The sequence below is a fragment of the Patagioenas fasciata genome, chromosome 15 (assembly GCF_037038585.1).
Source record: "Patagioenas fasciata isolate bPatFas1 chromosome 15, bPatFas1.hap1, whole genome shotgun sequence".
Classification (NCBI taxonomy): Eukaryota; Metazoa; Chordata; class Aves; order Columbiformes; family Columbidae; genus Patagioenas; species Patagioenas fasciata.
The window spans coordinates 12,940,861-12,960,434 of record NC_092534.1 but is presented as its reverse complement, the minus strand read 5'-3'; the positions used below and the strand labels follow the sequence as shown (position 1 = coordinate 12,960,434).

The 19,574-nt window shown below is 54.9% G+C and overlaps 2 protein-coding genes and 1 pseudogene across 3 annotated transcripts; 2 read left to right on the top strand and 1 right to left on the bottom strand.

The window, feature by feature from the left end:
• The first annotated feature begins 7 nt into the window (after positions 1–7).
• On the top strand, positions 8–9,134 carry SMCR8 (SMCR8-C9orf72 complex subunit). Its single transcript, XM_065850296.2, has 2 exons — positions 8–2,711; positions 4,597–9,134. The coding sequence occupies exons 1-2, from the start codon at positions 361–363 to the stop codon at positions 5,048–5,050; spliced, it is 2,805 nt and encodes a 934-aa protein (XP_065706368.1). The 5' UTR covers positions 8–360; the 3' UTR covers positions 5,051–9,134.
• SHMT1 (serine hydroxymethyltransferase 1) lies at positions 8,978–15,941 on the bottom strand. Of its 2 annotated transcripts, none has more exons than XM_071815269.1 (12): positions 15,879–15,941; positions 14,299–14,423; positions 13,641–13,786; positions 13,263–13,378; positions 13,018–13,178; positions 12,621–12,702; positions 12,175–12,387; positions 11,800–11,916; positions 11,323–11,445; positions 10,939–11,055; positions 10,653–10,763; positions 8,978–9,789 (listed from the first exon to the last, which is right to left on the bottom strand). In XM_071815269.1, exons 1-12 carry the CDS (start codon positions 15,883–15,885, stop codon positions 9,620–9,622), a joined length of 1,488 nt encoding a protein of 495 aa, XP_071671370.1. In that variant the 5' UTR covers positions 15,886–15,941; the 3' UTR covers positions 8,978–9,619. The 2 variants fall into 2 exon arrangements, with proteins under 2 accessions (XP_071671370.1, XP_065706369.1); XM_065850297.2 differs by lacking the exon at positions 15,879–15,941 and adding an exon at positions 15,727–15,821.
• Positions 14,433–18,984, top strand: LOC136108492 (chemerin-like receptor 1; annotated as a pseudogene).
• Positions 18,985–19,574: the final 590 nt, after the last annotated feature.

Sequence of the window (19,574 nt, the reverse complement as noted above, 5' to 3'; positions counted from 1 at the left end):
GCCGTCCCGCCTCGGGACTCCGCGCCGTCACCGGGCCCGTCCCGGGTTCAAAAACGTCAAGAAACAGCAATGATTTTAAAAAAAAAAGAAACAACGGAAAAGGAGGAGGGAACCAGCTTCGCTTCCGGGTGGCGGGGTGAGAGGCTGGGGCGTCATGTGACCCCAAGATGGCTGCGGGGCCGCAGCGGCCGTGAGGAGGCGGCGGAGCGGGGCCGCGGGCCGGCGGCTCCGACCATGGCGGCGGCGTGAGCGGCGGGACGAGGGGCTGCGGGCCGGGCTGCTGTGCCGGGGCCTGTCCCGCGGGGGCGGGGGGGCCGGGGGGGCCTCGGGGCTCCGCGTCGGTTCTGTCCTGCGGGAAATATGATCAGCGCCCCTGACGTGGTGGCGTTCACCAGGGAGGAGGAGCTGGAGGACGAGCTGTGCAGCGAGCCCCCGCTGCCCGAGGAGTACTCGGTGCCGCTCTTCCCCTTCGCCAGCCACGGCGCCAACCCCTGGGCCAAGGTCGCCGGCTCCAAGTTCACCCGCGACTTCATCCTCATCTCCGAGTTCTCGGAGCAAGTGGGGCCTCAGCCCCTCCTGACCATCCCCGACGATGCCAAAGTGTCGGGCACTTTCGACCTCAATTACTTTTCCCTCCGGATCATGTCTGTGGATTACCAGGCTTCCTTCGTGGGGCACCCGCCCGGCTCTGCTTACCCAAAGCTGAACTTTGTGGAGGATTCCAAGGTGGTGCTGGGGGACTCAAAGGAAGGAGCCTTCGCCTACGTGCACCACCTGACGCTCTATGACCTGGAAGCCAGGGGTTTTGTCAGGCCCTTCTGCATGGCATACATTTCTGCCGATGAGCACAAAATCATGCAGCAGTTTCAGGAACTCTCTGCTGAGTTCTCCAAAGCCTCTGAATGCCTGAAGACGGGGAACAGGAAAGCTTTTGCTAATGAACTGGAAAAGAAACTGAAAGATCTCGACTACACCAGAACTGTCCTGCACAATGAAACTGAGATACAGAAGAAAGCCAATGACAAAGGGTATTACACCACCCAAGCCATCGAGAAGGCCAACGAGCTGGCCAGCGTGGAAAAGTCCATCATCGAGCACCAAGATCTGCTGAAACAAATCCGGTCATATCCCTACAGGAAACTGAAGGAGTCCGAATTCCACCCCTACGAGCCAGAGGCTGCGCTGGATCCAGCCGAGACGGGCTGTGACCAGGACCTGAGTACCTCGGATCAAGCTGAGCCCAGCCCAACGCACCTTTACTCCCATGCGCCGTCCTATACCCCCAAGCTCATCAAAGCCAAGTCTGCCAAATGCTTTGACAAGAAGCTGAAGACGCTGGAGGAGCTCTGTGATATTTATTTCTTCACCCAAACCCTTGACCAGTTGCATCAGATTGAGAGGACGTTCAGAGGTGATGTCTGCTACCTCCTGACAGATCAGATCAGTAGAGCGCTCTTGAAACAACAAACCGTAACGAACTTCCTCTTCGAGGATGTCTCTTTTCTGGATGAAAAACCCCCTGAAAAACAGTACAGAGGCTGTCAGGAGCTCAGTCAAGATGCTGTCGATAGAAAGTGTTCAGAAGAGTCCCCTGCTCCTAAAGTTGTCATCAGCCTGGGCTCCTACAAGTCCAGCGTGGAGTCTGTGCCCATCAAGATGGAGCAGGAGCTCGAGGACACCAATGAACCCAAAATGAGTGAATCTGTCACTTTCGAGCCCCAGGAGAACCTGGACTATCTCGACGCTGATATTAAAGGCAGCATCAGCAGTGGCGAGAGCATCGAGGTGCTGGGGACGGAGAAATCCACTGCCGGCTTGCCAAAATCGGAGAGCCAGGGCAGCCTGCCCGTGAGCCCCAGCCCCCAGGCAGGCAGGAGCAGGGTGGGCAGCCGGCGCACGGTCAGCGAGGACAGCATCGAGGTGCTCAGCACCTGCCCCTCTGAATCTCTCATCCCAGAAGATTTCAAAGCGAGCTACCCAAGTGCCATTAACGAGGAACCTTACCTGGATGATGATGAAGACGGAGGCCTTCGCTTCACCCCAAGATTAAACCCGGGTGACGCCGACGAGCGGGAAGACCTTTCACAACAGGAAAGCTTGGCACAGGTTGATTCCGCTTGTTGTATCGGGAAGGAGAGTCCAAACTTCCTTGAGGCTGAGCTGGGCCAGAAGCCCTGTGACGAGGAGGGGGTCGTCAGGATCCCCCCACAGCCGTCCCGCCCGGCTGAGCAGGGGCTGCGTGGGACTTTTGGGGGCTTTGCCTCCCACGACGGCATCTCGGGGGGGCTCCTTCCCTGTGAGCTCGATTCACGCTACCCGCTGGGCAGCCGGGAGCTCAGCAAGAGCAGCCTGGATGAGTACTCAGATTCCACCAGCTACATGAGCAGTGCCGCCTCCACCTGCTCCGACAGGACCCCGTCCCCCGCTCACCCCACCTGCCAGGGGAGCGAAAGGCACAAAAAAAAGGCCGGGCAGAACGCGCTGCGCTTCATCCGGCAGTACCCCTTTGCCCACCCTGCCATCTACTCACTGCTCAGTGGGAGGACACTGGTGGTGCTGGGGGAGGAGGAAAACATCGTCAAGAAGCTGGTGACGGCGCTTTCCATCTTCGTGCCCAACTGTGGGGTGTACACCAAGCCCGTGAAGCACTGGGTGACTTCCCCTCTGCATGTGGTGGATTTCCAGAAGTGGAAGCTGATTGGACTCCAGAGGTAAATCGTGGCTTTATCGGTGTTGAGGTGGATGATAAAAACTAAGTGAGAATTTCAGAGGGGAATGGGTGCACAGGGGAGGTCTCTGTCTAATTACGTACACAAGTTTTTGCTTATGGGATGTGTTTTGAAGGGAGGTAGATTTATCTCTCTTCATATCCAATCTCACTTGAGAGTTAATATTTAAAACATGTGCTGGGACCTTTCTGCTGGCTCAGACTAGTAATTCGGGCAGGTTTCCCTCAGGTTTAACGTCTTAGCATGGCCAAGTACGGAAAAAACACTCAAGTCCTGCTGTTTTCCTGGTTGCTCCAATACCAGAGCACTCTTGGAGTCCTGTTTTGTGTTCTGCTTCTGGCTCCTGCTAAAACTCCTCTGACGTTTCTAGTTAAAATTTTGTTTGTGAAATAGATGCTTTGATACAGGGAGGGTTTTGCACCTGAACCGCAATTCAGATGCGAAGGAAACTCCTGCTCAGGGTGAGGATCATCACAAAGGCAAGGACCCAACCCTGAAATGTAGTTTATATTAGTGAAGAGTAATTGCTCAGCTGGCAAGATTTTGGCCCTGACTTTGTTGCTGTTATGAAAAGGCTTTTCTTGGTGCGTTACCAGAATATGTTTGGCGCTTGGGGTGCAGGTTTGACAAGGAATGGCCATCGCTGTCACTAACGTGGAAGACACAAGTCAGAGCGGCAGCCCAGCGCCGGGCTGGAGCAGCTCCTCAAAGAGTTTCTGGGCAGTGTGGAAATCAAAATACAGAAATCTGCTTTCTGGGCTGCTGAGTGTTGCATCACTGGGGGTTGTGGATGACAAAATTATCCTAAACCGTGTGTTTATCCTCATTTCTGCGCTCGTGAGGTGGGATGACAACTCTGCCAACAGCTGCTCCCAGACTTCTCTGTCTGTCAGGGAGGTTTTTAAATGCACTGAGTGTTTACTCATTGCTCAATGTCTGTGCTTAGATACCATATTTATAAACAAAAGTAATTTTTTTTAAGAACTGCTTGTAAGTCTGTGGAATATTAATTAAGTGTCGAGTTTAACGTGGCTGCTCTCAGCAAACCGTTTGTTCAAGGGCTTTGCGATGGAACCCAGAGGTTAAATTAATTATTCCAGTGCAGGTGCTGTGTCCTCTGAGGCCAGAGGCTGCTGGGGACAGGGACAACCCTGACCCCACAAGTTGGGGCTCCCAATCTGGGACTAGGAGCTGCATCTCCAGTGACTTTACCCACACAAAATTGAGGAGCAGAAGGTGGAGGTTGCGTAGGCTTGTGATTTGCATTTAAATGACTTTAATTTAGGCTTGTTGGATAATTGCATGTTGTGAATGTGCCATGGGTTTGTGCTCGAGTTAAAAATGCTCAGGCTCATCTGAGGAATATTCTAGTTTAAGGCCAGTTCTCTTTTTAAAGGAAGGACAGGAGGACTCACTCCTCTCAGGGTTTCAACCACCTTCGAGCAGCTCCCTCCCAAACCCATGATCTGGGGGGACAGGTGAGCTTTCGGCTAGGGGATGGAGCTCATTTGGGTTCTCAAGTCCTCGTCACATGCAGAAGCCACCAGCTGCTGCAAGATTCACTTCTGTTCCCCAGACACGTCCTGTCTCCATGTCGCTAAGCAGGGAAACTGCCCCCAGCGCAGTGGGGGATAGAGCAGCACCCACCCAGTGCAGATGAGCACACGGTGGGGATCCAGGAGATCATGGTTTTTTGGGGATCTATCAGACCGGGAGATTATTTGGCCATTTCCATCTGTGCTAGACTTTATTTGCCCACAGAGGCTCTTTCACCAGGGGGAAGGCACGTGTGATACAAGCAAAGACACAGTTCGCTGCTTAATTTTCTGGTCCCCTCCAGCTGTGACCTCTCTCCTTGCCGTTTCAGGACAGTGTCGCCTGCCGGGGTGAACGTCCTGCACGCCCTGAGCCGCTACAGCCGTTACATCAGCATTCTGGATGCCGACAGTAAAACTCTGCGCTGCCCGCTCTACAAAGGCACCGTGGTGTCCCGGCTGGCAGATCACCGCACGCAGATCAAGCGAGGGAGCACCTACTATATGCACGTCCAAAGTATCCTCACCCAGCTGTGTTCTAAAGCCTTCCTCTTCACCTTCTGCCATCACTTGCACCTTCCCATCAACGAAAGGGAACCGGAGGAATCCGTTGCGAAGCGCAGAATGAACTTTCTGAAGCTCCAGCTGGGCCTTGCCAATGAAGATATCAAAATCGTGCAGTATTTAGCGGAGCTGCTGAAGCTGCGGTACATTCAGGAACCTGGCCAGGGGGGGAACCCTGTCCTCCGATTTGACTATGTCCCCAGCTTTTTGTACAAAATCTAGGCTGGCCCAGGGGCTGGCTGCCTGCCTGCGTGCTCAGAGTCTGACAGATCACCCGTGCTTGGCGTCTGCGCCGTCTGCAGCAGCTCATCCATTGGGAAGGAGCGAAGAAGCTGATGTGTTTGCTCCACAGAAACCAGTGTCTGAGGGAGTGGCTTGCTGTGTGGTTCCCTGTAGCCACAAATGTAGATGTTCCATCACATAAACCACCAAGCACTCCGTTTTTAAACGTTCGAAGGGGCACTATTGACTTTTAAAGCGTATCACAGGGGGATTACGGTGTGGAGAGAGAGATGGGCTGTCTTGGGGATCAATATTTATTAGTGTGCAGCCCTCAAAATACTGCACGCTTTTGCCAGAGCCCAAAATCCCATCTGTCCCTTCTGTGGAGCTGGTGTAGAGGCCAGAGGGGGGATGTAAAAGCCACGTGAAAGTTTTTAATTGACTTGTGTCTCACATGAGCGTAGCTTGGGAGCTCCCTGGCTGGGCGGCAGCTTGCAGTGACCCATCTGTGCGCAGCAGCAGTGGATGGTGTGTCCAGTCCTGTGTTTTTCTGAAATTCCTGGCGCTTCCCAGGACAGGTTGTCCCTGGGTGGATGGGAGAGCAGCAAAGACGCGTGTGCTTCTCTCAGCTTTGTTAAGATCTGGAATGTAGAAGGATTCCTTAATGCCAGCGAGCATCGAGGTGCCCGCTGCTGTGAATGTTGAGTGCTGTGCCTTGTTAATTTGTCACGTCCCATTTGTTGGGCAACCTCCGAGAAGGGTGGGAGGGAAATCGGGAATTCCCAAAGGCAGAGGGTGGCCTTCTAAGGAGCAAGGGGAACTCATTGGAGACGGGGGACCCTCATTTTTAGGTGCTTTTGCGATGGGGAAATGAACAGTGCAATTCAGCTGTGAGACAGCGAGCTGTTAGAGCAGGTTGGTGCAATACTAGTGCTCAGGAGAGATCAGGGGTGAATGTACCGAATTCCACATTTTATCCATAATAGTTTGGTTTGTTTTTTGGTCGGGGAATTGACTTTTGTGCTTTGCAGTACAGCAGGGTCAGCATCGCTGCATGCTGCTTCTTGGCTGAGCCTTTGTAGTGTCTCTACTACCTCTCCTGGCTCCAGACGGGGCAGAATATGCTGAGGATTTTCCTTTCAAAGCTTCCATTCTGCTGCCTGTGCCATAAAGGTTGTGGTGACACTCTCAGGTTGTTCCTGTCAGTGCCAAAAGCTTTGTACCTGGGCACGGTGTGTCCCACTGGAGTCCTGTAGGAGATTCTACTCTTTGGCCACTGGTCCTGGGCCGGGGGCTGCTCTGCCCAATCCATGGAGTGGTACCAGCCCCTGGGGTACTTCTAAGCAAGGAAAGCCTTGCTGGGAAAGAAAACCTTGGTTTTATTTCTTTTTAGCACTCTTGTTATGGAGTGAGAACAGCTGAGATTGTACAAGACGAGCCGAAGTGTTGTTTTATTTGTTTTTGGATTTTTTAACTTCTGTTTATTGTGCTGGAGGTGAACACAACGTTCCATCCATGCCCGGGGAGGTTTCTGTGACAGGCTGGGGTTTGTCGTGCGGCTCAGACCCCACTGAAACTTGTGGCCAGAACCATGCTGCTCCGAAACCCAAAGGCAAGGAGGCTCCATGGGGAGGCTGTTGGAGCTCTAAACCGTCTGTTTTAAGACTGGTTTAAGTGGTAGTGTTGTTTCCGGTGGCTGCCAGCCTGGGCAGATTTAGCTCGTGGTGCTCTCCAGGGGGATTCCTAAGGTCAGGGGTTGCTTGTGACAGTGTTTTGAGGTGGCAGTTGGGAAGCAGCATGGCTGGAGGTGAGCAGTGTGCCTGTGTGCGGAGCTGCACGTCAGGGAATCCACGGACCCACCGTAGTCCCCCACAACTTGAAAGCGTGTTTAAAGGCCTTTTCCTTTCCTAACCGTGCCCATCATGTGTGAACTGGGTCTGCTGGTGCAAGACTTCGGTGTCCACCAAAAACTCCTGTGTTCTGAAGCGACTTGAGATGTCCCCATGTCGATTCGTGTGCACCTGAATGGCTGCCGTACTGAAGCGGAGATGAGAGGTGTGTCAATGAGTAACACTGGTGACACGGCACAGACCGTGGCTCCCTGCATCCTGCCTGACCTGCAGCTCACACCAGAGCTTGTTTTCAGCTGGAAAACAACCCGGGGCTGTTTGGGTTTGAGGAAGGAGCAACAAACTTTTTTCCTGCTGACTCACGTCTTCCCTGGGGCTGACAGCACAGAGCAGCGGAGCAGGATCGACGGTGAGTGTTGGCTGATCTCTTACTCACAGCGGTCTCTGCCTGTGGCATTCAGCTGCGCTCAGAAATTGATCAATAACTCCTTGCTCTCTCTATCCAACCTGTAGTAGCTGCTACTCAAGGCTGCGTTGAGCAATACTTGCACTATCACCTCTCTGACCTGCTTCATCTCTCCGCCACCAAGCGGCTCTGATTTGGGAGGATCCCCTGGGGCTTTGCTGGCACCATCATCAATTTTGAAATGGGAGCTCTGTGCTTTCTGCAACTCAGCTCGAGTAGGAGCTGTGGGGAAATGTGTCTTGGGGGGATCTTGTCATCCTAAAGCAGCTCGCAGCAGAGAACTCTGAGCTTGGGTGCGAGGAGAGGGGAATCATGTCGGGCTGTGGCACCTCGGCACAGCCAGAGCCCAGCCTGTCCGCACTGCTCGTGGTGCCTGTAGCGGCGGCAGAAATCAGGAGAAGTCCGAGTGGTTCGGGAGCCGAATTCCTCTTTGCTCAGTAATTTCTTTGTCTGCTACTGTAAAGCAAGGATCCCTCTGTCGGCACTGTAAGACTCTTTCATCATCTTCACTGCATTACCTCACTCGTTCCCCATATTAGCAGACTTATAACAGGTTCCGATCTTCACACTAACAGCTCCCATGATGAACTTTGGCATGTGTGTTCGTCAGCTTGCACCACCCGAGTGCCACTCACTTCCATGAGTGCTGCCAGCATGCCCCTACCGCCACACGCCGGCTCTGGCTCCCTCCTCACTCCCTCCTGGCTGTCAGCGAGAGGAGGCTGTAAGTCTGACCAAGAATTTATCAGAGTGAAGGTCTCATCCGGTCGCGAGGACAGAGCTCCGTTTTCTGACTCCTATGCTTTCAAGACGGGCTGTCACCCCTTGCCCATCACTCTTAGCTCCCACCTGAGGAGGGTCAGCCATAGGAGTGGGCGATATTTAACCCTACACAGGTTCCGTTTCTCAGAGAATAATGCTCCAATTTACTTCCATCCAGTAGCAATCACTCCTAAGCAGCTCCACAGCTGCCTTGCCTTGCCTAGGGAAGTACTGCCTCTACTCCAGCAATATTCACCGCTTGGTAAGGGGTGGGAGAGGCGCTGAGGGATGAGATCTGGTGACTTTTTGTTTTTTGGTGAGCGTGGGGGGGCTCTGAGCCCCCAGCCAGGTATGGGGTGACAGCCCACGCTGTGGATTCAGTGTTTTGGAGGGCTGGGCAGGAACTGGGTCTTGTGGCAGCACTTTGAAAATGCTCCTAAGGTGCCCAGGTGGGAGGAAAGCACCCGCTCCGCGCTGTCAGCACCGGCTCAGAGCAACAGACTGTACCCAACACCAGGGGGGTCACAAACCCACTGCAAACAGGTCCCAGAGACGCATTTTAACTGGAAGGCAGAAACAGGGTACCCGGTCCCACTGCTGGCGTGGGGATGGGGCTGGGCTGGCAGCGGCGAGGAGGCCGTGATGAATTCTCATATATTTTAAAGCACTGTATCCTATCACTGCATGTCGAGTTCCGTGTGTGTGCCTGTGCGTGCCGAATGCTTGCGTCAGTAGTTAGGGCGAGTGTGACTGGGAGAAATCCAAGAAGCATGTCTTAGTGTTGTGCTGTAAGTGTTACTGCACAAGAGTTTAACAGATGTTAACACCAAATGACTAGTCTGAGAAATGTACTTTTAAAAAAAAATTATTTATTTGGGTTCAGATATTTTTGAAATACAAAAAGAAAAAAAAAATTGGTTGTATTTTTTAAAGCGTATAATTCTTGTCATACATTGTGGTTAAATTCCTAATTTTACCGTGCTTATTAAAAAATGGTTCTACCTAAGATTTGTGCGCAGAGGTCTGAGAAAATACCAGACACACTGGTGATGGACAGGACAGTGGTCCCGGGAGGGCTGTTCCCGGTGGGTTTGGGACAAGGCTTGGCTTTGTCACAGCCTGGGGAGCCTGGAAGGCACAAAAGGAAATAGTTGAGGCAGAAAACCAGCTGTTATGGCTGTGAAGTCTCTTGCCCCATGCTTTGGGCTGGCGTGTTGGGTGAAGGCACAAGATCAAACGCGGCCGTGAGGCTGCGGGTCAGCCGGTGCTGGGTCCTGACTGCTGAGCGGTGACGAGGCTGGTATCCCCGCAGAGGCTGCGCTCAGGGGCTCCTGTGCCCCAGATGGGAGGGGAGAGGTGAGGAAGGAGCCGCTGCAGCCAGTGCCAGCTGGGATGTACTGGGAGGAGGCCCCGGGGTGCTGCTCTCGGTTTGGGGGTGCGAGCATGTGGTAATCCCAGGCATGGTCATGGCTGCGGCGCTGGTGCCTCCCATCACAGCACGGGTAGCCCTGGGAGTGGGAAGGTCCCTGCGAAGGCTTCGACCTCTTCCTTCAGCGCTTTCAGGTCCCCCTGGTATTTCTCCTCCTCCAGTTTCTCCTTGAATTCCTTCAGTGTGGCCTTGGGGCTCATGTCCTTCTGCACGCGCAGTGTCAGCTCGATCCCTGCGGGGATGGAGATGTCACTCGGCCTTCGTGCCTGCGCCCCCAGCTGCCACATCCCGTGGCTCTGGCAGCCCCACACACCCCAGAGCAGCGCTGGGGCTGCTCCTGAGACACACGTGGCTGTGAGGGACTCGCTGCCCCAGGAAACCAGTGTGGGACCGCTGAGAACAGCTGGAACAACACTGCGGAAGGTACAGCTCTATTCTGGGCTCTCGGCCTGCACAGTGGGGAGGGTTTGGCTAGTCCCAGCTGTGGCCAGATGTCCTCCCCCACATCCAGATGTGCAGGTTGGACAGTTACTCCTCACTTAGAATCATAGAATCATTTTGGTTGGAAAAGACCCTCCAGATCATCGAGTCCAACCATTACCCCAACCCTGGCACTGACCCATGTCGCTGAGAACCTCATCTCTGTGTCTGTCCAACCCCTCCAGGGATGGCGACTCCAGCACTGCCCTGGGCAGCCTGTTCCAATGCCCCACAGCCCTTTGGAGAAGAAATTGTTCCCAAGATACAACCTCAGCCTCCCCTGGCACAACTTGAGGCCGTTTCCTCTGCTCCTGGCGCTTGTTCCTTGGGAGCAGAGCCCGACTCTTCCTGGCTCCAAGCTCCTTTCAGGCAGTTGCAGAGAGCAAGAAGGTCTCCCCTCAGCTCCTGTTCTCCAGGCTGAACCCACCCAGGTCCCTCAGCTGCTCCCCGTGACACTTTTTCTCACACTGGTGTGTGTTTTCCCTTGCCAGCTGCTGCAACAACCACCCAACTTGTGCCTCCTCTCCCAGAGGAGCTGCCCCAGCCCCAGAGCTGCTGCTGGAGCTGAGACTCAGCCCTGCAGGTCCCTGCCTGTGAGTATGGCCCCAGCCTCACCTCTGTGGATGTACTGAGCCACCATGCGGAAATCGTCCTGCCGAAAGCCGCGGGAGGTGAGAGCTGGTGTCCCAAACCGCAGGCCACTGGGGCGCAGGGCGCTGACATCACCTGCACCAGGACAAGTCATGCATCACCAAACCCAGTACCAAAACCACCACGCACGGGATTTCAGCCTGGTTCCCACTATGTGGGGTGGACTGGGAGCTGGCAGCCCTGCAGGAAGTGCTGCATGGGCCACGGGAGATCCCCACCACGGAGGGCAGGAGCTGATGGGATCTCTCACCAGGGCACGTGTTCTTGTTGCAGGCGATGGAGCAGATCTCCAGTACCCGCTCAGCCCGGCCACCGTCTGTGCCTCTGCTGCGCAGGTCAAGGAGCATCATGTGGTTGTCGGACCCCCCTGTAAAGAGACAGTGGGTTGGTGGGGATGTGGGATCGGGGTAAATGCTGCAAAAAAGGGCTTGGGATTGCACCAGGTTTTGGGGGTAGAAGGGGTGCCTGCCCTTGGGAAAGAGGGCTGCTTCAAAATGGTTTTGTGGAGGTTGAAGAATTGCGACGGCACAGCCCTGTCTGTCACGGCAGTGCACGTGCTGCTGTCATCATCTGGCTCGGACTCCGGGCCACACGTTGGGGTCAGCCCCATCCCACTACTGAGACCTGTCCTCACCCGTGACGATGTCGTAGCCCAGCTCAATCAGCGCAGCCGAGAGCGCTTTGCAGTTGGCCACCACCTGCTGCTGGTAAGCCTTGAACTCGGGCGTCATGGCCTGTCGCAGCGCCACGGCGATCCCTGCAGAGGGAACGTGGAGTGGGGTCAGGTTTTGGGGACTCCAGCAGGAGAGCTGGCAGGGACGTGTGGCACCACCAGCAGAACCATCCTGGAAGCTGAGCAAACTGATGCACAGTTCCCTGAACCAGGCTGGTGGCATCACCATGAGCTCCAAGGCAGGAGATGGGACCAGCCTGGTTGCTCCTCAGGCAATGCTGGATCAGCCTGGCTGCTCCTTGGGGCAGTATTTGCAGATTGCAAACCCCTCGGGACTTCTGGAACCCCCAAACTGCTCCTGGGGGTCAGAGTGCAGCCAAGACACCTTTGCCATCTCCCTTTGCCACTCTGGAGCTCGTGGCCAGCCTGGCTGCGTACCTGCGATGGCGTGGTTGTGTGGTCCTCCCTGCAGCCCAGGGAAAACTGCCTGGTTGATGAGGCTCTCCAGGTTGTAGAGTGTTTCCTTGCCTGTCTTGGGGTCCACGCTGCGAGTGCCTGCAGGATGGGAGATCAGGGTCACTCACACCCTTCTCCCATGAGCTTTCACCCTCTGGTGTCTCAGAACAGGGATTTCAGCTGTTCCTCCTCAAACCTGGGCCATGGTTGGCACTGGGAAGCTCCTCAGATGCTCCCAGGAGACCCCAGACTTGCCTGCCCTCCTTCCTTCCCAGCTGTAGGAGGAAGGAGCTTTAACTTGCAGCTCCCACAGCCTGGGGAGAGCGTTTCTCCTGGTTCCCTGGCCAGGTCAGGTACCTTTGCGGTAGAAGATCATCCCGGCCCTGCAGCCCCGCAAGGTCTTGTGGGTAGTGGTGGAGACGACATCGCAGTGGTCAAAGGGGGACGGCACGACACCGGCAGCCACCAGCCCGCTGATGTGGGCCATGTCAGCCAGCAGGTAGGCACTGTTGGCGTCGGCGATCTTCCGCATGCGGGCATAGTCCAGGTTGCGCGAGTAGCAGCTGACACCTGCAGGGAGGTGGCATGTGGAAGGGAGAGGAGCAGATGCTCAAGGACCCTGGGACAACCCTGCGTCCAGCCCTATGGTGGGGACAGCACTTAAGCTTCCACCAGTGTGGATGTGTTTGAGGTCTCCTCCTGGCACTGCAGCATCCATGGGGTTACCAGGGTGCTACTGGCTTCAGGGAGCCACCCCCACCCAGGGGTGTCCCCAAGGAGGTCAGTAAGCGTTTGATCCTCACCTGCTATGATCAGCTTGGGGTGGAAGAGGCGAGCATTCTCCTCCAGCCGGTCATAGTCGATGTAACCGGTCTTGGGGTTGACCTGGGAGAGGAATCATAGAATCAGTTTGGTTGAAAGAGATCTTTAAGATCATTGAGTCCAAATGCTCACCCAATGCTGTTACTAAACCAAGCCCCTAAGAACCTCATCTCCACATCTGTTAAACCTCTCTAGGGATGGTGATTCAAAGAAGAGAGGAAGAGGAAGGTTCAGCCACCTTGGTATGGGTGAAGGTCAGCCACAATGCTGTCCTGCAGGAGAGGGTGCCAGGAGCCTGACACTGGCACTTTTAACTTTAAGAGGCACCAACGCTTATGACAATAGCATCGTGGCTCTGGCTGGAGCAGCTCTCTGTACCTTGTAGGGCATGGACTCGAAGAAGACAGAGGTGGCAGAGATCTTCTTTTTGTCTGTCATGAACCCGTGGGTGAGGTGGCCCCCGTCGGGCAGGTCCAGCCCCATGATCCTGCCATGGGGCTCCACCAGAGCCGTGTACACCGCAAAGTTTGCCGGTGATCCTGCAACGAGAGCACACCGAGCTTGTTATGGGTGCCAGGGACGTGTCTGTGCAGCCAGCTGGGCTCTCCTGAGCATCCTGTTACCTGAGTAGAGCTGGACATTGACACCCCACTTCTGAGGGTCAAGCCCATATGCCTGCAGGGCTCGCTTCTGGCACAGCCTTTCCAGCTCGTCTACGAACTCTGTCCCACCGTAGTACCTGCCGGTAAAGGATGAGGCAGCAGCTAAATCAAACCCCATGACCAAGGACCCAATGATGCCGTGGCTGTGACAGTCACCCGGACAGCAGCTGCAGCAGATGTGACCTGCTGAGATTGTCCCATGCATGGCCAAGGACCAGAGGGTCAGATGCCAGCGCCAGGATGTCGCTTCCTTCCCAGAGGTGAAGTCTGGCACCGTGGGTGGTTCCTCTCCCTCCCTGCAAGGGTTTGGGTTGGGTGGGACTCGGCCCCAGCCCCTACCTCTGTCCTGGGTAACCCTCAGAGTATTTGTTATTCATGCAGGATCCCAGGGCCTCCAGAACCGCTCGGCTCGCAAAGTTCTCCGACGCAATTAACTCCAGCCCCAGCCTCTGCCGCTGCTTCTCCTTCTTGATGATGCTGTGCACCTTTGGGAGGGGAGAGAAACAGCTTCACCCGTGCTGACTCCACTCTAGGGGATGCACCCTCAGAAGGGATGGGTCATGGGGAGGGGTCTAGAAAGGTGCTGGAGAAAGGAGGGGAGATCCCTTCTCAGTACAGCCAATGCCAAATAGTTCCTGTGTCCAGTCACAGACCATGTTTTTTGTTTCTATCTGCCAGATAATTCAGATCTCATTTGGGCTCAAGAGTCAAGGGCAATTGCCACGTGGCCTGGTGGGCTGGCTACTCTGGTGTGGACATTAGAGCTTCCAGCCGAGGATAAGAGCCATAGATGCAAAGTTATAACCATGTTGGAGGATGCCTGCCGCTTCCACCTCTCGCTGCAGGTAGAGAGGGCACGGAGGATGGATGGGTCCCACCGGCTCAGCCTTGGACTGTCTCCCTGCCCCATCCCTGGCTTGAGGAGCACAGAATCCCTGTGGCTGTCTGGGGGATGAAAGAAGTGGCTGCCAGGCAAGGGCCAGGATGGGGGTCTCACCTCCGGGTCATTGCTCTCGAGCGGCTCTATCATCACCCTGTTATGGGAGGCCCAGAGCTCCGCGCTGAGGAGGCCCCCATCGCTCTGCATTGAGTTTTCCATCCTCCTGCTGCGTCCAATGTCACCTGCCAGTGGAGAGGGGGCGTTGTGGGATGGGCTGGGATGGCAGTGAGGCTGAGTACCCCTGTGCTGCGTCCCTGCACTCCATCTGTTCGCACCCCACATCTTCCCCAGAAGCACAGAGGGTCCGGCCATGGGCTGGGACCTGCTGCTGGGTAAGGAAAACAAACAGGCTGCCCTGCTGATTTAAGACTAGTTCATTAATTATAATACTTTGATAATTTCTGATACTCTCCCATTACTGCTCCACAGCACCTGGACAAACACCTGGGGACATGGTCAACCTGTGCACAGACCAAACCAGATCAGCAACACGGGCAATTACTTTCCCTCTTGCTCCCGTATACCCATGAGTCTTAGGGCTTCTAGGAAACGGTAGCAGACACCCTCATAGACACAAGTGGTCTTATTAAAACTGCTGTTTAATTTCAAAGGCAGTGAAGTGCTCACACCTACAGACATAAGTTTTTAAAGTGCATTATGTTATCTCTCAGCTACCTTCTTGTGTAGACCCATGAGGGCAAACCCACAGTGAGTTGGAGTCTGGCTCCAGACTCTAACTCAAGCAAACACAGCTTGTGGACTTGGGCCCTGAGAGGGAACCGCTGCTCACATTACAATGCAGAGCACAAGTTCCTGGGCAGACATGACAGCCCAGCTTCTGCCTTGGCAGAAAACAATGCATTTCTTTATCCATTAACCCTGCAAGGCCAGTGAAGGGCCATGAGCAGGTCATTGAGCAATTGCACTTAGTTTGCTCGTGTCAAACTGCTGAAGTTTGTTTGGTGTGGGGCTGTTGCACTCTGCCCTTGCTGGGCAGGGACGCTTGGTCGCCTTTCTTCCCCGAGCCTGGGTTGGGTGGAGAGGGAGTCCCCGCAATCAGAAAAGCTGGGCTGGGGAAAACACTGCAAGAGAAAGGGCAGGGTGCACTGCTCTGGCTTTGAGTAGAGCGACCTGGTCCAGCGTATCCCTACCAAGCAGATCACAGCGGTACTTGCACCTTGCGAGACCTGCAGAACGCTTGAGGATACAGAGCTCCCCGATCCCCACCTAGCACCCCCATTTCCACCCTCATATCAGGACACTGGTCCGGCCCTGGCAGTTCACCTGGAGCAGGGATGAACCCCAGCCTTGATGTTCCATCCCCAAGTGGGTCTGCACTCCCCGTACCCAGATCCATCCCCACCCACAACCCCGAGAAGCTCCCGCTGATGCCCTCCCCCCCCACAACCCCGAGAAGCTCCCGCTGATGCCCTCCCCCGCCCGGGCACCGCTGGTGGGCAACAGCGCTGCCTGCCCGGCTCTCACCCCGCAGCACAGTTCCCGGCTCGGCCCTGTTGCTGTTGCGGTCCCGGTCCCGGTCCCGATCCCGATCCCGGTCCCGGTCCCGGTCCCGATCCCGATCCCGATCCCGATCCCGATCCCACTCCCGCTCCGCCACCGCGCGGGAACCCGCGCACCTGGCATAGATCGCTCAGACACGCCCCTCCGCTCCTCGACCAATCAGCGTCTCATTCGTCCCCAGTATGTCGGCAGTGCGGATAATGTTCCGGAAGCATCAGGACCAATCAGCGCTGCGTCCTTCCACCGCCCCGCGTCCTATTGGCCCGCGCGGAGGCGGGGCCGGCGGCGCTGCCAGCACGTGTTTGCCGGGGCGTGGGTGACCTTGGCCGGGGCAGGGCGGGTAGGGGTTCCGCTGGCGTCACCGCTCTGTCGTCATCCAGGGGGCTCCGCTGATGTCATCCTTCTGCTGTCACCCTGAAGACCCGGTCCCGCCTGTCGCCGGGTCCTCTCCCCCAACTCTGGGGTGTTCCCAGCGCCCCGCGATCCGGGGGTGCCCCTCGCCTCCCCCGTGATCCGGAGGACGGGAGACCCCCTCCCCGGCCGGGCTGCTGCCCGAGGCCATGTCTCAAGACGAGCAGGCGTGCCAGGCCATGGCACGGGTTGGCAGCACCGGCGTGGTGCCTCTGCCGTGGGGAGCAGAGTCTGCCCTGTCTCCCTGGAGTCGGGCAGGGGTCCCGGTGCTCCCTCGTGCTCCGGAGGAAGGAAACTGCCTGGAGGGACGAGTGGTGTAGGGAGGAGAGGGGCCAAGTTTTCCTTGTGCTTCCAGTCTGAGTTAGGGGATGGGCTTGGCCAGCCAGCCCAAAGGAGCCTGCGACTGCTGGGGCTTTGGGGGTTAAATTAATGCACCACAAATTGAGGAACAAGATTAGGGAGTAAGAGATCCAACTAAATTCCTCGTGATCCCAAGCCAGGGGAAAATGGAAGAAGGCAGGGTGAGTCACCCACCGGAGAGAGGAGTCAGGGACGAGACCACCCGCTGCGGACAGAGCGCTGACGGAGCACGGCGGTGAGTCGAGGCGGGTGGTGGGGTGGGCAGGGGGCGAGGGGAATCCAGGGCTGACCAGGGGCGTGTTTTGTGGGTAACGGGTTGACAGTTACAGCAGAATTCTCCTCTGGTACTGTTCTGCTGTCTGTGCACCTCCCTGCAAGGTATGTGTTGAAGGAACAGTCTTTTTACTTAATCTATGTGTTTTTTGGTCTGTTAATTTGTCGTTGGTCATCTGAAGAAGACTCGTCACAGCAGAGGGATTTGGGTTTCCACGGTTCTGCTGCTGGCCCATCTCGGGTTGCTGCTGGAGGCCGTTTATGGAGGTGGTGTTGTGACACCGACACCAGCAGCCAAACCAGCCTTCTCTGGTCGCAGTGGTCTCTGTGACATGCAGATGCTATAGAGAAGGACTTTATATTAATTATATTGTAAGTATATAATCTGGCTTTGCATATACATTTATGTACAGTTGCTAGCAAAAGATTTTCACCTCCCCTGAGCCGCAGGGCAGCAGATGACAGCGGTGTGTGTTGTTACAATTTCAGGACTTGGGCTTGCTGGTGATGGAGAGTGTCTCTTCTTCCCCTTCACCCTTCTCTGCTGCTTCCCCCACCACACCATCTGAGAACGCCACCACCCATGACTACTACTCTGGCCTCCAGAAGAGCATGCACGTCCTCTCCATGGTGGTGTACAGCATCGCCTGTCTGCTGGGGGTGACAGGGAACGGCCTCGTCATTTGGATTGCAGGCTTCAAGATGAAGAAGACGGTGAACTCAGTCTGGTTCCTCAACCTGGCCATCGCTGACTTCATCTTCACCTTTTTCCTGCCCCTCAGCATCACCTACACCGCCCTGGACTTCCACTGGCCGTTCGGGAAGCTCCTGTGCAAGCTGAACAGCACCATGGCATTCCTCAACATGTTTGCCAGTGTCTTCCTCCTGACGGTCATCAGCATGGACCGCTGTGTTTCCGTGGCCTTTCCGGTCTGGTCTCACAACCGCAGGAATCCTGAGTTGGCGGCCAGGATCGCGCTGGGGACATGGGTCCTGGCTCTTCTCCTCAGCTCCCCATACCTTGTTTTTCGGGACACCGTGGTAAGTTCCAGGAACATCACCAGCTGCTATAATAATTTTGCACTGTCCAGTGACTACACGTCCGAGGCTACGCGGAAGCTGTGGAGGATGCGCCACAAAGCAATGATCATCACACGATTCTTATGTGGGTTCCTCATCCCTTTCACGGTGATTCTCATCTGCTACAGCATCGTTGCTGTCAAGCTGAAAAGGCGGCAGTTAGCCAACTCTGCGAAGCCATACAGAATTATTATTGCTGTCACAGTCTCATTTTTCCTCTGTTATTTCCCCTATCATGTCTTCTCCTTGCTGGAAATATCCAAAAACTCTTCCAGTCACGAGATGAAAATGGCTCTTTACATTGGGATCCCCTTGGTTTCCAGCCTTGCTTTCTTCAACAGCTGCATCAACCCCATCCTGTACGTATTTGTGGGGCCGGATTTTAAGGAGAAGTTTCGCCAGTCCATCCTGTCAACTTTCGAAGGGGCCTTCAGCGAGGAGTCGGTCCTGGGCAGCCTGACCAGCAGGAGAAAGTCCAGGTCTGCTTCGGAAGCGGAGGTCCCGAGGGGCTGAGTGGGCACTGGTGTGGAGAAGGCAGTTCTTGTTTTTTTTCTTTTCGATTTCCCCTCATTTCAGAGCTGTAATCGCAGGGCTGGGGGCTGCAAAGGGCTGTGCATGCTAACACAGAGTGATTTGACATTTTGGGGGTATCTCAAACCTACTATGACTTAATATACTATAGGAATTAAACAACCATGTGGAGTGGCAGCAAGGTGGGAAAGTCAAAGTACATTTTGCTCCTTGTGCCGCTTCTTTGGCTGCCTTGTTTCCCTCTGTGTTTTCCATCCCCTATGGTCCATCATACATCTTTGAAAGAAAGAGGATTAAATGAAATGGCCATGTGTATTTTTGTAGGGTCTCCAATAGCTAGTAAGGCACTCATCTTTTCATTCCCCACATGTGCCAGGACAGCTTATTGGTTGTGCTCCACTTACTCAGGTTTGACATACAGTTTCTGAGCAAAGCTTGTCTGTGTGTGTGTTTGACATGTTTCTGGCCCTTAAATAGCAGAAATCTGACATTTTCTACTGTTGGTGAATGAATATTAAACACCATTAAAGTTATGTAAAATGTACCCAGCCTGTTGTATTGCCTGTGGGATAAAACTCGATCCAATCTGACTGAGCATGCCCATCTTTGGTAATAAAACAGCTAGATAAAAAGGTTAAATACTCAGAATTTGGAAACCACTGGCATTAGCACCAGCTTTCATGACTGAAGTAGACAGGGCTTGACCTGGGTGTGAGGGCTTGCCTGGGGCACCCTGTCCATGTGGCTCTGATTGCCAGCCCACAGTTCCGGCTTATCGGTGGGTTTCAGATTTTTTGGTACATTTAAAAAGCAGCAGTTTGGAGAAGAAAGAAGAACCAGTGTGGCTAAGCTGGGTCTGATCAAGTTTCTCATTTGCACACTGCTCAGATGAAGATGGTGGGGGTTTTCTTCCTAGGCTTGATCAGCCTCTAAACTGCTTGAATTTTCATAGTACCAAATGTTGGTCATGTAAAAGGGAACAGCAGCTGAAGGAGCAGGTGAGTGTCTCACACCTCCCTCTCCTGGCCAGCCCAATCTGCCTGTAAAATGTCCCATCCATCCTGCCAGGAAGCTGCCTTGGAGCCTCATTGCTCCAAGGGCTGGAAAATCTCTAACTCCCAGTTTGAACATATGCATTTGTATGTACCTCACTATTC